At 37.8% G+C, this 15,711-nt stretch overlaps 2 protein-coding genes across 3 annotated transcripts; both read right to left on the bottom strand.

Moving 5' to 3' along the window:
• Positions 1–769: 769 nt before the first annotated feature.
• LOC115026606 (nucleolar protein dao-5-like) lies at positions 770–8,487 on the bottom strand. Its single transcript, XM_029459478.1, has 10 exons — positions 8,351–8,487; positions 7,040–7,330; positions 5,480–5,749; positions 5,211–5,315; positions 4,889–4,942; positions 4,721–4,792; positions 4,048–4,086; positions 3,882–3,959; positions 3,364–3,423; positions 770–2,922 (listed from the first exon to the last, which is right to left on the bottom strand). Exons 1-10 carry the CDS (start codon positions 8,397–8,399, stop codon positions 1,967–1,969), a joined length of 1,974 nt encoding a protein of 657 aa, XP_029315338.1. The 5' UTR covers positions 8,400–8,487; the 3' UTR covers positions 770–1,966.
• A 976-nt stretch (positions 8,488–9,463) lies between these two features.
• klhl6 (kelch-like family member 6) lies at positions 9,464–14,257 on the bottom strand. Of its 2 annotated transcripts, none has more exons than XM_029459480.1 (7): positions 13,888–14,257; positions 13,641–13,806; positions 12,472–12,963; positions 12,078–12,315; positions 11,626–11,828; positions 10,701–10,914; positions 9,464–10,107 (listed from the first exon to the last, which is right to left on the bottom strand). In XM_029459480.1, the coding sequence occupies exons 1-7, from the start codon at positions 14,145–14,147 to the stop codon at positions 9,809–9,811; spliced, it is 1,872 nt and encodes a 623-aa protein (XP_029315340.1). In that variant the 5' UTR covers positions 14,148–14,257; the 3' UTR covers positions 9,464–9,808. The 2 variants fall into 2 exon arrangements, with proteins under 2 accessions (XP_029315340.1, XP_029315341.1); XM_029459481.1 differs by having other exon boundaries at positions 12,514–12,963; positions 13,888–14,255.
• Positions 14,258–15,711: the final 1,454 nt, after the last annotated feature.

Genomic DNA, 15,711 nt, shown 5'->3' with positions numbered 1-15,711 from the left:
ACTCCCATAAACTGCATCTATAAAACTCCTCATCCCCCTGAACTCAAAGTTATATCACATAATGTCTGCTTTGGACTTTAGAGAAATGTTCTGCAATAAATTCTTGTAAAGCCGCATTTGACCATCACATTTTTTAACTGTGTATTTGTTAAGCTTCCCCCTATAGGCTGTCCTTCAACTCTCTCTGTTAAGATTTTAAAAAAATAAAATAAAACCTCTTAAATCAGTTCATGGCTAGAGGTAAGAGCTGATGAACACTGCCCCCTACTGGCACAAATACATTCCTACAGTTACTTAACAATGACAGCTAATGCAGTGTCAGTGTTTTTTGTTATGGATTTGCTGTGCTAAACACATCATCAGTTTAGCTTAATGTTCTCTTATTTCATCATTTCAACAATGTTTTTTCTCTTATACATGGCTTCTCTGTTTAAAAAAAAAAGAAATATAGAGGTTTCTGGCTCCATTACTTTACAAAAAAATAAAAAAGGCTTATTTGAATTCGTATTCTATTGTTTCTGTATGTTGCACTTTTGTTTGGCTTATTTGAAGCTAGTGTTCTGCACTTACATGATTACACCTATTTGAAGCTAATGTACTTGCTGTTCGGAGTTGTATCCTCATGATTGTTTGCACTTATTGTAAGTCGCTTTGGACAAAAGCGTCAGCTAAATGAGCTGTAATGTAATGTAATGAATCAAAGTAAATCCTGCAACCATCAATACATATTCTATTATCACTAAAACAAAAAACAACAACCAGTGGAATCTGAGCTTTTATTTGAGAAGAAACTGGAACATAAACTACCCACACTAGCATTGCCTTGTCTGGCCTACTAACCAGTGCAATGCAACATTTCCAAAACATCCATCATCAGCAAACACTCCAGCACAATTAATTTTTAAACAAAATACAAATAAAATCGAGCCGTAGAGTCACATATCATTAATAATCCATAACATCAAAGATACGATGAGCTCTGAAACATTCAGAATATCATCACGGCAATGAATTAGCAGAAATAAGCCGGTCTCAATAAAAAATGTATTAGTGTATTAAACATTTTGCAATACATGGAGAGAGAAGGACTAATATTGAATATTGCTTTTATATTGTCATACGCTTACAGCATCGTAACATCACACACGTGTTTCGTCCTTTATGAATCCAGAAGAAATATTTGATGCTCGTGATGATTTTAATCTCCTTCAACACCTTCAATAAAGCATTTTGATTTTTAAAAAGGGCAACAATCTGTTGTTTTAACTAAGCTCACAGTATTTCTATTGCACCAACAAGCCTTCCTTACGAGTAAGGTCACATTATGCCATTTATAAGATTAGTGTTTTTAAATGTATTAGAGTTAAACATATAACTTCTTATAATTATTATAAGAACTTGATTTATAAAAAGCATACATTAGTGAAAAAAAGAAAACAAGCAATAAAAAAATAGAAATGTACAATGCAGCTGTTAGTCAAACACATTTTGAATAATATTAAAAGTAACTAAGAAGTTAGTTACTTGACAAAAGTCAAAGAAAGGGGGTTTTCTCAGTGCGTTTAGCTTGTGGTGCTCTATCAGTGACTCAGGTGAGTAATTCCAGGTGCTGCCAGTTCTCTTACACTGACTGTTTCACTGTGGATATTTGTGTTGTATTGTTTGTCAGTTATCTAGTTACTGGCATTACTTGTTTTAATGACATCTTTTGTATTGCGTTACGTAATAAAGGAACAGACAGGAGAGACTAGCCTTTTTTTACTTGGTAATCGTCTGCTTCTTTTCTTACTGTACGCCCATCTGTCCATAATTATCCTACAGTCCAACAGTAGATATTTGTCTGCAGATGGAAGTCTTGAAATCCGTCCATAATAATCTAACTTATCTTTACATCTTTGTATTGATTCCCTTTGGCTGTGCTGTATTTACAGTTTCACAATCTGCTTCCTTCTTACATTTTCCCTTTTCAGTTTGCCAACGCAACAACTTCCTCTTTCTTTTGTGCTTTTTGATCCTCACTAAGGCTCTCATTCCCTGGCTTTTCTTCTTTTTCAGGTTTATTTTCAACAGCTTCAGCCTCACCTTTATCTGTCTGCCCCTCAGACTCATCCGAGTCATGGCTGATTTTATCCTCCTCTTGTCGTTCTGGGTCAGCAGGCGCGGCGTCAGCAGGCGCGGCATCAGCAGGCGCAGTGTGAGCAGGCGCGGTGTCAGCAGGCGCGGCGTCAGCAGGCGCAGTGTGAGCAGGCGCGGTGTCAGCAGGCGCAGCGTCAGCAGGCGCAGTGTGAGCAGGCGCGGTGTGAGCAGGCGCGGCGTCAGCAGGCGCAGTGTGAGCAGGCGCGGTGTCAGCAGGCGCGGCGTCAGCAGGCGCAGTGTGAGCAGGCGCGGTGTCAGCAGGCGCAGCGTCAGCAGGCGCAGTGTGAGCAGGCGCGGTGTGAGCAGGCGCGGCGTCAGCAGGCGCAGTGTGAGCAGGCGCAGTGTGATCAGGCGCGGTGTCAGCAGGCGCAGTGTCGGGGGACTCTATGACTGTATTGGTTGGTGTGGGGCTCGGAGGTTTCTGGGAGGTGTCTAAAAACAGATCTGGGTCCTTATCTGTTTCATCACCTACACTACCTGTTTCATCTTCAGAAACCGGTTTGACTGTTTGACTGACCGGGTTTAAATCTTGCTCATGTAGTATTGTTTTTGAGCCTTTCTGTTCAGGAGCAGTGGGCGACGGTTTGTCTTCGGTAGACTCATCTGATTCATTTCTTTCCCCTTCGCCCGATGAGTCAGATTCTCTGACATTTTTCTCTGCAGTTTCATTAGTGACCTGATCTGAGTTGGCGTCTTCCTTGCGTTCACCAGCAGTGTCCTTAGATGCTATATTTGGAGAGCTTTCAGTCAAAGCTTCCTCATTCTCATCCGCCTCCTCCTCTGGCTCTAAAAAACAGACAGTAAAACAAGTTAAAACTAAAAGTATATATAATAATTGCATCTGATTGCTAAGAATCTTGGTTTAAAATCAAAGGAGGTTAAAAAAATGAGCAAAGCTTTAAAGCCATTTCCCAAGTAACACACGGACTGCATTGAAATAAACAATAAAGCGAACATCATTGCAAAGAACGATGAACTAATTAAGGAAACTGCTGCTGCATACAAAGTATTCCTAACCTAACTTGGGTGTTTCATCCAGTGTTGCAGTACACTTAAACAGGCTACTCACACAAATGCACTGTGCTGTAGAAAATAGTTTTTGTACCTATCCATTAGCATGTTGGACATATATGTTTTTTATTGAGCAGTATTTTCTTTTGTTTTTGTTCTTATGTTTTCCATGTGATTATTCTGCATTATTCAGATCCAGGGGAGAAGATGACTCACTGTGCGGAGGGGAAGGAGGAGACGCAGTATTCTTATGCTTGTCTGCGTTATATTTTAAACCTGAAACACAGAAAAAAGAAATTGAAGAAGAAGAATGCTTTAAGAGATTAAACCACACAGAAGCAGTCTTAGACTTTGGGAGTCAAACAAACAAGTAAAGAGCAATGTGTTAGTAAAAAGTAGTACCTAAACAATACATTGATTCATTAATTGCTCAACGAAAAATGTATCATCATTAATTTTTAATGATCGCTTAGAAAGCAAAAACATTCTCAAATGTGAGAACTTGATGTTGATTTTCTCAGTTATTTTGTAAAGTGATTACTTTTGGCTTTTGGACTGTTGGTCAAACAAAGCAAGCTACGATATAAAAACAAATTCTATTTGGGTTTTGGGAACATTTCACTATTTTTGACATTATAAATAAAATGATTGATTAATTGATTAAAAGAGAACATAAACAATAGATAAAGCACGAATAAAATAAGCAGCTGTTAGTTAACAATCCATTTTCTTACTACTACTTTCAGGTTTCCTTGAACCGCTCTGTCCGTCACAGTTTCGCTCATACATCTTTCTAGTCTCTTCGACATGCCCTGGAAAGAACAAACAGCAAACCAATGAATAAATAGTACTCTTTCTATTATGTTTAAGTTATATTAAACAACATTGTGTTAGTGTAACCTTTTCGTGGCGTGTCATCTTCCATATCTTGATCAGGTACTGTAAGAAAGAAGAAGACAGGAATTAAACAAAAATGCTTATAGTTTCAATCAATTATAACTTGTGACACATATCATTCCTTGAGATGATCTCAATTCCATCATTCTATTCTGTATTGTATACAAAATATCCTGCAAAACAAACATATATATATATATATATATTATACAGTATATACATATACATATATATATATATGTATATATATATACATATATATATAAGCAAGACAAAGATATGTATGTAAGCCCTAAAAGGCAAAGAAAAATATATATAAATACCTTTTATTAAATATATTTGTTTTTTAATGATTTTTCAAATGATTTTAATAAAATTAAGTGTTTGTGCTCACTGTCAGGGTTTATGTCTTTCAGTCATTTTTCTGAGGCATACGATAGATTTTTTAAAATAAATAATATAATAATAATAATAGAAAATGACACCGTTATTAGAAATACACAGTTTTGCTACTGAATACAAACATTTAACACATTTCTTACCAACAGTGAAAAGCTGTGATAAAGGTTGTACATATTGTATGTTCCGGCTTATAGGTTAAACCCGGTACATACAATATCCCATATCAGAAAGCATGACATTCATATCAGGGTCGTGTTCCTCGTGTTCCTCTTACCTTTCTCATAACGGAGTTGCTGGTTGGAGGGAAGCGTGGTCCCTCCGTCACAAAGAGCCCTATTTGCATCATCTTGAGCGTGAACAGATTAAAATACAAAATATAATGTAACTCATAAGAAACAAAGTGCCACAATATTTTTCCTGGTTCAACAGTACAGTATCATACCTTTTGTTACACCGGGTTGTAACTGTTTTTCACAATCATCTTTTGCAAAACACGCTGGAACGAAGAGCAAAAAGAACTGAATTGTTTAGTGTTCAATAATATTGCACATAAAAAGCTTTCTATGCATAATGTCATGTGCTGGAAGCACTTTTGATCTCGCACCAAATAGAACTCAATATTACATTTATTCATCTGTTACACACAGCTCTGAATACCGGGGCATCAGTGCATACATACGTGTCAGCTAGAACTACTTTGTTGTTGAAAAATAAATCATTTTGGGAAATATTTATTTGTTCAAGATGTAATATTTTAACTGTACCTTTATTGTAATGTTTGCATAAAAGTACAGAGACCAGACACACGATCACAGCGAGGCAGGCGAAGCATGCTAGGCCGGCAATCAGTGGCACAGATGAACCTTTCTCTGCACAGAAACACAAAAGTCAATGTTACAGCAACGTCTTATTACATAACATTCATTACTAAAGCAACAATAAGTCTACATTTTGAACATGATACGCTCTTGATACTATAACCAAAATTCAAGAATAAATTGAGAGCACAGCTGACACTTAAGGGGAATCTTACCTAGGATGCAATCCTTTGCAGTGAATGTAGCGGTTTCACTACTCAGAGGGTTGCTCACACTACAACTGTATTTTTCCTCATCATGTTCATCCGCCAGAGATATTTTAAACTCTGGGCCAGGCTGCACGTTTCCGTGGGATCTCCACTCAATCTTCATTAAAGATTGAAGATGTCTGGGCTCTGCAGAACACACCAGCTTTCCAGAGATGTTAGCGCTGCTGCTGCTGCCATCGTTCATCTCACAGGATATGGCGACCTTGGAGATCTTGTCTTAATGAATACATCAATGAACAAATAAATGAACACATACCTAACAAGACATGGCCATAGGACATAAGGAACCTATGAGAACATTTTTATAATTAGCATCAAAAAAAGGATAAAAATATAAATAAAACTACTGAAAAATGTGATATAGTTATAAATAAAAAGGTATATAAAATAAACAAATAGAACGTAATTATATAAAAGGAATAAAATAGCTACAGTGGCAGAGATATATTCATTATTGGAATTAATTTCAATCCAAACAAATTCATTGTTCCAAAAAGGCTTCTATGTTTAGAGGGATAAATAAGTGTAGGTAACAATAACTAACTTAGAGTTTAGGGAAACATCATGGTCATGATAAATACGTTATTGTTACAGTGTGGTTAGGGAAAGACTTTTAGGAAAGAGTGCTGGCATGGTTAAGTGAGGCAAACACTGACCACTGGTATATGATATGACATAAATGACAACTTTTTACTGCAATATAATAAAGTCACAGTAATTATTTTGGCACTAGATGTGGTGTGTATTGCCCTTCACATGACCTCAACTGATACCAAGGCCATCATAAAAGGCATCATAAACCTTCATATCCATTTCTATTGGTGATCTATTAAGAGATAATATTGGTTTTGATACCAGGATATGCTTATTGTCTAAAATGTTTGTGATACTGCTAATCTTTTACAGTAAATCATTTATATACAGTATATATAAAACATTTAAAGAAATGCAAATTCTAACAATTGGCTGATTTAAATACAAATGCAATTTTAAAATAAAAACGTGTATTCACTACGTCAAGCGTCTTTGAGTTTTTAGAAAAGCGCTATACAAATCTAATGTATTATTATTATTATTATTATTATTATTATTATTATTGCTACCCAATAGGTCAATATTTGTTACATCTTTAGCAGCAGATCAGCCTTAAATCTGTGTAGAAAAGATTTGTATCAGGCTGCAATTCCCCCCGTTCTTTGTTGTTTAATGCTATAAATTCTGAACTGGAAAATTGATGCACAGTGTCTCCCTTTGCAGGCATTGAAGTCTGACAACAAAGAGTTTTCTGTTGATCAGTGGGAAATCCATTGTGATGCAAATGTATGAAACAATAAAACATGAAAAGATATTTATTGTGGCAGTGTTACAGTCTACTTAACAACACTACTTGTCCCTATTACAATCTATCTATTTTCTATTTTGCATTAGGTTTGTGGAGATGCTACAGCAACACATCACTTCCTAGATGTAAAATGCAGTTTGTTAAAAAGTTTTTTTTAAACTTACCTATGACCTCCAATTGACGAAGTGCACGATGCAACCCTTTGTTAATGTCTACTTCCAGTTCATACTCTCCGCTGTCTTCAAATCTGAGGTCAGTGATATGGAGTTCTGCAGAGACCCAGTCAAGATTGAGCCGGTTTTCAAATGGGCTGTACACTTGTTGCTCATTGCCATTAAACTCGACCGCTTTGTTGCCCTTATGTTTCCACAGAATTCCATCGGGTTGTCCAATGATGTCTGCCGTCAAGAAGACCTCCCCCCCCTTCAATGCATATTTTGGAGACTGTCCAGCAACTAGACACAGAGAATAGATATGTGTATATAGAAACATGCAACATCATGTATTTGTGACAACTCAACACAATAAATCCTATTTGTGTGAAACTTATAATATGCAGTCTTTGCTAGCACTGTGCCAGAGAGGTGTTGATTCAAATCTATGATATTTTTAGAGGCTAGGAAGTTGTGGTGGCGTACTGAACAGCATTATAGAGAGCTATTTCTAATATAAAAAAAAGTTCATTCTTGCCCTTGTAAATAAATAAATATTCCAACGACCTTGACTCATGGTCTACTTACTAGCGTTGTATTGAGCTTCCTGCTGCATTTCACAGTATTCAACAGCGGATGGAGTTTGCTCAGTTGTCATGGAGACAGCTGTCATCAGGGGACACACGTATGCAACTTCCCTCTCTCTGTCTCTTTACTATGGACTTTAATATCATGATTAATACTGAGCCATGTCCCTGTCAGCTGAGCAAACTACTACTGATGAAGGCCATGGGGTGCAGTTGAAAACTCCAGAAAAAGAAAGTATACAGATCAAATCAAAATGATTAACTACAGCCTCAAAAAATACCACAGAATACCTTTCTGACATAGTGTCAACTAAAATGATATCACTTTAACAAATACATAGTGGGATAATTGCAAAGATATTGCTTTATTAAATTGTACAAGTGTAACTACAGGTTTGAAGTCAATGTAAATAATGTGCATACATAGTTATAACACATTTAGAAAAGAATATCAGGTGCATTTCTTGGTATTCCCTAAGTATTCAGAAGTAATGCTGCATTACTATAATACATTTGTAATTATAACGAAAGTTCAAAAACATTAGGTTAAAATACTAATGCATACCACAGACACATACTTATTACCTACAGTGAGATAATAATCACTATTGTACTCAAATTTAGATAAATCATTAACCTGTCTGTCCGGCCTGTGAGTGCAGTAGCAGGAGTGCACTGTAGTTTGTCGACACCACAAATGTGCAACATTAAAAAAATAATCCAGGGACAAACTCACCTAGGCACGAAATGAGGATCAGATACTCCAGGAAATACCGACAAGCCATTTCAGACACGCAGAACAATCACTTAAACTTTTACTTCGTCGCAGCAGGTGTTGCAGCTATTTCCTTTCCCGATATAGTCAATCGAAAGGTTGCGCAGGTTTGAATTCAAAGGGTGTATTTGTAGGTTGTAGGTTGCAAGTAAACTCTCAAAACGAAAGTGTGTTTGAAGAAACTAGCAGGTGTAACACTTACATTTCCGGTCTCTTGATTTCCCTGACCTTCACAATAAATTCAAAATCTGACCATTTACACGCGTCAACATAACAGCAGGTAATGACCCTGGACTCGGAAGTTTATCCTGGATTTATCTCCATAATCATTGAAATATATAAAACATATTGTATACGACTCAAAGGCCTACATGTTCAAGTAGGCTACAGACATAAACCAGTAAAGAGCAAACTGTTTGAACTGTTACTAACACATTATTCCACAAGTTTCGTTTGATTCACGATTAGTCATTAGACGTCAGTGTGTTTTAGTTTGAAAATATACAGGAAGCTCGACTGCTTTGTTTGACGGATGGCCGTTTGATGTTATTAGGTATTCATGGATTCGGGTTTTGTTTTGTTTTGTTTATTTTTCTTCCGGTTGTGCTCGAATTTAGCCTATGTCTGTGTTTCAAATCCGCATACCTTTACTTTTAGTAGGTACTGCAGGTGGCCTTACAAAGTACGTACTTTGCATACTGTAAACTGCGACCATATGCAGTAGGACATCCTGGTATTGTTTGCATACTGCATTTAACAAACTATGTATTGGGACATACAAAAAAAAAATCTGGAATACTAAATAGTATAGTAGTATGGGTATATGCCCTATATACAGTATGTCAGGAGTTCAAGGAATAGCCTAGGCCTACCTGGAAAAAACTGATTTACTTACCACTAGAGAGCAGCGTTTACTTGAAGATAGTCACAAACAGCATCTATTATAAAACTGTTTATTTTGTTGCTATTTTGTGTGTGTGTGTGTGTGTGTGTGTGTGTGTGTGTGTGTGTGTGTGTGTGTGTGTGTGTGTGTGTGTGTGTGTGTGTGTGTGTGTGAATAAAAACACCAGGTGCGAAAGGCTTTGGTTCCTTCATGAAAGTAACACCTCGTGTTGATATACATATTTTTAGTTATTCATATGGATACATTTATTTTAAACCTTTTTCATTATGCAATTTTTATGTTATTGGTATTAAAAGATTTCTAATACTGTATACCAATCTGTTATTAATGTTGCATCATAGTTTTTAACATTGCACTGTTAAAGGTTAAACATAGTGATTCTAGTATTTTAAAGGGGCATGCATTGACATAAATAAACATAATAATGCGAAGAAAATCTCCTTTTTGGTCACTTCCCCCGACTTTTCCTTTTTAACCATTCTCTCAACAACAACGTCCGTTCACAAAGGTCTGTGTTATTGGCTCTCTGAAGCAGGTGCTATTCTGTGTATGTGTGTGTAGGACTTCATGAGTGTCACACTGCCGTGGTGCGACACACCCATAGGCAAAACACACTCCTCTGTCAACACCCCTCGGCCAACGTCCCAGCACATCACCGTGGAGATAACTTGGTTCTTGTTATCCCGTCCCCCAGTGATGAAGAGTTTGTTGTTACAGGCAGCGATGGCACAGCTCGCCCGCTCTCCTAGACGGGTCACAAGAGTCCAGGAGTCCAAGAGGGGTGAATAGCAGTACATGGCATGCATGGCACCACCTGGGAGCAGACAGATACATCATAATAAAGTTAATAAATACATACATCTGTGAACATCAATTTCATACACAATATACCAGACACAGACAACCACATTCTTGAAAAACAACACCACATGGTAATCATCCCATTTTGAAAAGAAGCTCTTCATATATTACTGATGACACCCTCACATATACACATATTCTAAATGTAAAGCCAGTGTAAGGATAGTGATACATCAATATGAAAATACTCCATTACAGACAAAAAATCCTGCATTGAAAATGCCATTTAGGCCAAAGTATATAAGTTCTATTAACAAAATATATTTTTAATATCAAAGGCAAAAATGTCCCCTAGGAATGTTATACTATCACATATTGTTTATTATTAATGATGAATGCATTTAGCATTTCACAGTTTTGGATAAACTAATTTCATGATTACATAACAATGCATCATATTTTACAAGCAAATAAAAACGTAGTGGAGTATACAGGGCAATATTTCCCTGAATTAGTGTAGAAGAAGTGTAAAGAATCTTTAAATGAAAAGACTTGCATAAAGCACAAATAACTGTACTTAGTTACCATCCATCACTGCCAACTTACCAACTATATAGATGCAATTCTTGAATGTGACTGCATTAGTGCATTTGGTTTCGATGGGAATGGGCGCGCGCAGATCCCAGCTGTCTGTCCCAGGTTCCCAGCACTGAACATGGTCAGCTGCCAACTTTCCATTCGGCCCGCCACCAATTACATAGATCCATCTGTCAAAGCTTGCAGCAGCAAAGGAGCTGACACCTACTGCAAGAGATGTCACCTGCAAGCACAACCACACAGGCAAAGAAGTGAGGTTTAAAAAGCAGCACACTTTATGGACCGTCAGATGTACAGTATTTAACACCTTGTGCACAGAATAAAAGTTGAGTAATTGATGGTTATAATAGAGCAGCAAAGTGTTTCCCCCACATTAATTGTGTGGGAAAATGACATTATTAAAACTGCTCAGTTTTATAGGACTTAAAACATTTGTATTTTAAAATACCCTTTTTCAAAAGTCTGCTTTTATTTTATAATGTTACGTTCCCAATAAGACTTGCATTTAAAGCCACTATTTAATCTATAGTGTTACTTTCCAGAGTTTTCAGCCGATCACATGTCCCCTGCCTATTGCAGCTCGCAAGCTCAACAACTGCTAGAATTAGCCAATTAGCATCTGTTAGCTTGAACAACAAGAATGTCAAAGTTATTCTGAACCAACTATCTAGCTCTCATCTCCTGTATTTTGTAAGGTGTCCTTGGGTGTCTTGAAAGGCGCCTCCAAATAAAATGTATTATTATTATTATTATTATTATTATTATTATTATTATTAGCTGCTGGTAATAAAATGTGAATTATAAAATATTAATTATTATTAATTATTATAAAACATATAAATGATTAGAAATATATTTATACTAGCCGCCTAAAGGAACATTTGGTGTCATTTTAAACAAAAGCACCACTGTTATAGAATTCTTGTATGTTTACCTTTACCCAGCGATTGTGAAAGGGATCATAAGCCTCCACGGTATCGAGTCTCTGAACTCCATCAAATCCACCCAGTGCGTACAACTTCCCCCCGTGAGCTGCCATCTTGTGTCTCCAGCGGCCAGTTGTCAGGTGCTCAATCTGGATCCACTTGTCCAGGGCGCCATTATATTTCCAAACATCATTCTGTGTCTCTTTACCTCCTGCAACAACAGGAGCGTTAGAAAAAACTGTTACCTGCTGTACAGACTTTTATCCTAATACATTGGACCACTATTGGACCCCACACTCATCATTCTGATGTAAAACCCCATGACCTAGTCTGAACTTTCACAGTGTACGTGTTGCTGAAAACAATTTCACTTTCATTTGCACTGCAGGGAATCTCCTCCACATATTACAGTCACTAAGCCTTTCTATGAGAAAAAACCTGAATATGTAACTTCTCTCACCAGATATGTAAACTTCATTGCGGAAGGTGATGCACGCAAACTCCACCCATTTCCTGTTTTGGGATTCATCCTCCATCTCTGTGATTGGCATCTTGGCAACCTCCAGCCTGCTGCGCCTGAGAGGGTCCAAACATGTGACGGTGGAAATGAAGCGTTCATCTTTAGTGCAGCCTCCAATGATCAGGAACACCTCTGATAGAAAGTGCTTCACGCGGGGTTTGGTTCGTTCAGAGACCACCTATAAACATGTTAAACATGTACAGAGAACATTAAACTAAAAAACAATGAAATAGAACAGTTATTATTTTTGCAAAATGATTGTTTCAACAAAAAAATATGGAACATTTTAAAGGAGTAGCATAGTAGATAAGTGATGTTTCGAAAAATAGCCTACCAGCATTTTATTAAATATTTTTGGTCTTCTCTGTGTACTGACCTCCCTGCCGGAGAGGTGATAGATGCGAGCCTCTTGCAGCAAAGGAAAAGCCTCACTGCAGCGGCGAATCAGTTCATCTGACTCCACTTTTTCTACAAAGTAAGCAGGCTCCAACAATGGCAGTCGCACATATGAAAGCAGCATGGCCAGTGAAGGATAACGTTCATCCTGGCGGGCTCTCACCCAGTGCATCAGTGCTTCAAAAACACACTCCTCGCACTTCACATCAAGGTCGTCCCTCTGCAGGATCGCCTCCAGCGACTCTGCTGGCAGCTCCAGGAAGTCCTGCTGCTGCACTACCTGGGAGAACTGAGTGGTGATGTAGTCCTGAGCCACGGTCTTCAAGGCCGGCAGGGCATGGTTTTCAGCCAGATTCAGGATCCCAATGCAACTCTCTAGGTGCAAAGACTTGCTCAGAAAGCCAGCACATGCATCCACTACACGCAGGAACTACAAGAGACAAGGCCAGCGGAGGCATGACTGCATCACTTTTAAGATACTAGAATTTCACAAGTCTGCAAAAGTAAAAATGATATGAAAATTGTCTTGAAAACCCATAAAGTGACACGGGCCATAAAACGTTTTCATGACCTAACCCTTAACAAACAGCATTTTCTTTCATGCTCCACATTGTCTTAATGTTTTTTATTTGTATACTCCTTTTTTCTTGTAATCTGATCCTTTTAGCATGTTTACTGTTTACTGTGTTTGTTTTTATCAATAAGCCCATTGTAACTCCATAGAAAAATACTATACAAAGTGTTTATTATTAAATGCATATCCCCAAACTGTACCCTAAATCTTAATCTATACATCGAACCTTTATCATAAACCAAATCCTAACCTAAAATAACCCGCAAGAAGTGAGTATTACCAGAATGCTTTTTTTTATTTTACTGAAAACTGAAATCCCCCCCCCCCCCTTTTTTTTTTGTGTCACAGCTGTGGAGTTAATTTGTGCATGTATGGAAAACTGATCCTGAGTGTAAACAACAGACCAACTTTCACTTCCCTCTTTTGCTAATTTCTCATAATGGGGGACGTTTTAAAAGAACTCTGTCATTATCAGAAAACGAACGTATCAAAGTATTTTCTTTAACTTCTGTTGTAAGTAATTGTCATTTTACCTGAAATTGACTGGCAGCCTCTAGTGTTTTCTGAACATTTGAGTGTGTAAGGAGGGCACTGCTGGTGTAGGTATACTCCAGGAGAGAGTGCATCGTCCCTCTGTCCAACCCTTTCATTTCCACACGCTCCTCGTGACTCTCCTTCAGACCACTGCAAAACATAGCTCTACACAGAAATAATACATGCATTCAGTAAAACCAGCAGTGTCATCACAGTGGAGTTAGACAATACTAGGTTTTATTTTACCTGAAGTACTGACTGGCAGCAGCGAGTATGGCTCTATGACAAGAGAAGTCATGTCCCTGAACACAGAGTATCACATCGGTCAGTTCTCTGTTCACTCGTAGGGTCTCCATCCCTCTCTGCAGCTCCACAGGTAGACCCCCATCTTCCCAACGTAACTCACTTGAGCCTGTCAGGCTATTTCTCTCCGCCTCTTGGCTGGAGACATCTCCAAGAAGCGGCATGGGGCATTCTGTAGTCCTCTCCAGTGAGTCACTCATCATGAGCCCCTCAGAAACTCGGTAGAACAGCACGCAGCTACTTGAGTTGCACCTGCACGAGTAAAAAAAAGGCCCGTGTGGTTTAGCTTGCAACCGTCATGTCGCTTTGAGCTGTGGATTTGTTTTTTCCTGTACTCTTCTTACTTCCTATTCCTGTTCTGTGATGAATGTACGCAACGCTTGTTTCTAGACACTTCCTCTTCTTGTGAATTGTGAGTAAATTTCCCCTAAATTACACAATTTTCCTCAGATACACAGATGAAAGGTCTCCCCAACAGATTGCACTAAATACAGAATATACTGCAAAAACTGCATCTTAACTGCATGGGATGAAAGTGTCATTGCAGTGTTACATTTTAAATAAAAAAATTTAAACGCTGCTGTTGCTGTTTCTATAAATGTGCTATCGACATGAGTTGACCGTTTATTTGTCACACATCACTCCGTCATTCATACATCTAAGTGTGACCCATTATGATCCCCAAACTGGGTGGGGAAAGTCAAAGAGCAGCTTTTACTCTTCTCTCCTCACCACAAAGAGGTTTTCCTGAGCGAGGCTCCTATACGCTCTAATGTTGACCCTTTAAAGTGGTGCCGTGTCTGCTAGTGACCCCATTGCATATGTGTATTAGTTGTTAGCGATACAGTCATATTCTCAGATTGTCCTATTTTAAAAGTTTTTTGACGCCTAAAGAGTTTAAAACAAAGATTAGAGAATAGTGGGACGTTTTGTAGGAGATTTATTTCTCAATTACTTTCTACAACCATATATAATTAATTACATACATTTTAAATATTGCTATGGAAGTAGTAGTTTAAAAAGTAGGAACATATAACCATCTTTTTGTATCACTTATTTAGTAATAGTATATGGTTATTGTTCTATTTTAATTTTATATGATATATGATGGTATTATTTTCCATCGCCATCTTTATTGGAAATGATTTTATTATAGGTTATAATTACAATAGGCCACCTGCCCAGCGAGCTGCATCGAGGTGGCTGGTTTGCAGACAGGGGGGGAGCTGGATATCTGTCTCCCCCACAGATGACTATAAACAGTCTTTGTCGGAACTGGAAAAGACTGTGTGTTTATTGCATGCAGATCTATTATATCATATATTGTATATGTCTATAATACAAGGTAATATCCTTTAATGTAGAATCATGTATATTGTATTTATTATGTAAGGGATAATGTGCAGCGGGCTACTTCGCGTAAGGATCCTGTTCACCCTGTCGGGGTTCATTTCTCAATTTGACACAACATGTTGATAAAAATTGTTTCATGGATTTATTAATGATTGCATTGCTTCCACTAAGAAAAAATAGTGTGTTAGCTTCTACTGCGTAGCAACGGTTGGAACGGCGATAGCAACGTCACTCTGTAGCCTTCTTAAGATTAGCAATTCATATTATGTCAAACTTTGAGAACTGTCGACATATCCCAGCTAATTGCCGTGTAACTGGCAGTCGAGATGACTAGGAAAGAAAGTTCTTCCCTAAATATTTTAACAGATGCATAAAATGAGCACAGCACTGACTGAGGATTTCTGCCCCATAACT

The sequence above is a fragment of the Cottoperca gobio genome, chromosome 21 (genome assembly GCF_900634415.1).
Source record: "Cottoperca gobio chromosome 21, fCotGob3.1, whole genome shotgun sequence".
Taxonomy (NCBI): Eukaryota; Metazoa; Chordata; class Actinopteri; order Perciformes; family Bovichtidae; genus Cottoperca; species Cottoperca gobio.
The sequence above is the reverse complement of the archived record's forward strand: the minus strand, read 5'-3'. Positions and strand labels throughout refer to the sequence as shown.

Coding starts and splice junctions, on each gene's coding strand:
- LOC115026606 (XM_029459478.1), bottom strand. CDS start 8,399: ATGGCTTGTCGGTATTTCCTGGAGTATCTGATCCTCATTTCGTGCCTA. Junction 5,316..5,479: donor TGCAAAGGATTGCATCCTAG/GTAAGATTCCCC, acceptor GTTTCTGTGCAG/AGAAAGGTTCATCTGTGCCA. Junction 3,960..4,047: donor AGATGACACGCCACGAAAAG/GTTACACTAACA, acceptor TGTTCTTTCCAG/GGCATGTCGAAGAGACTAGA.
- klhl6 (XM_029459480.1), bottom strand. CDS start 14,147: ATGATGAGTGACTCACTGGAGAGGACTACAGAATGCCCCATGCCGCTT. Junction 12,316..12,471: donor AAATATTTAATAAAATGCTG/GTAGGCTATTTT, acceptor ACATGTTTATAG/GTGGTCTCTGAACGAACCAA. Junction 11,829..12,077: donor CAATGAAGTTTACATATCTG/GTGAGAGAAGTT, acceptor CTGTTGTTGCAG/GAGGTAAAGAGACACAGAAT.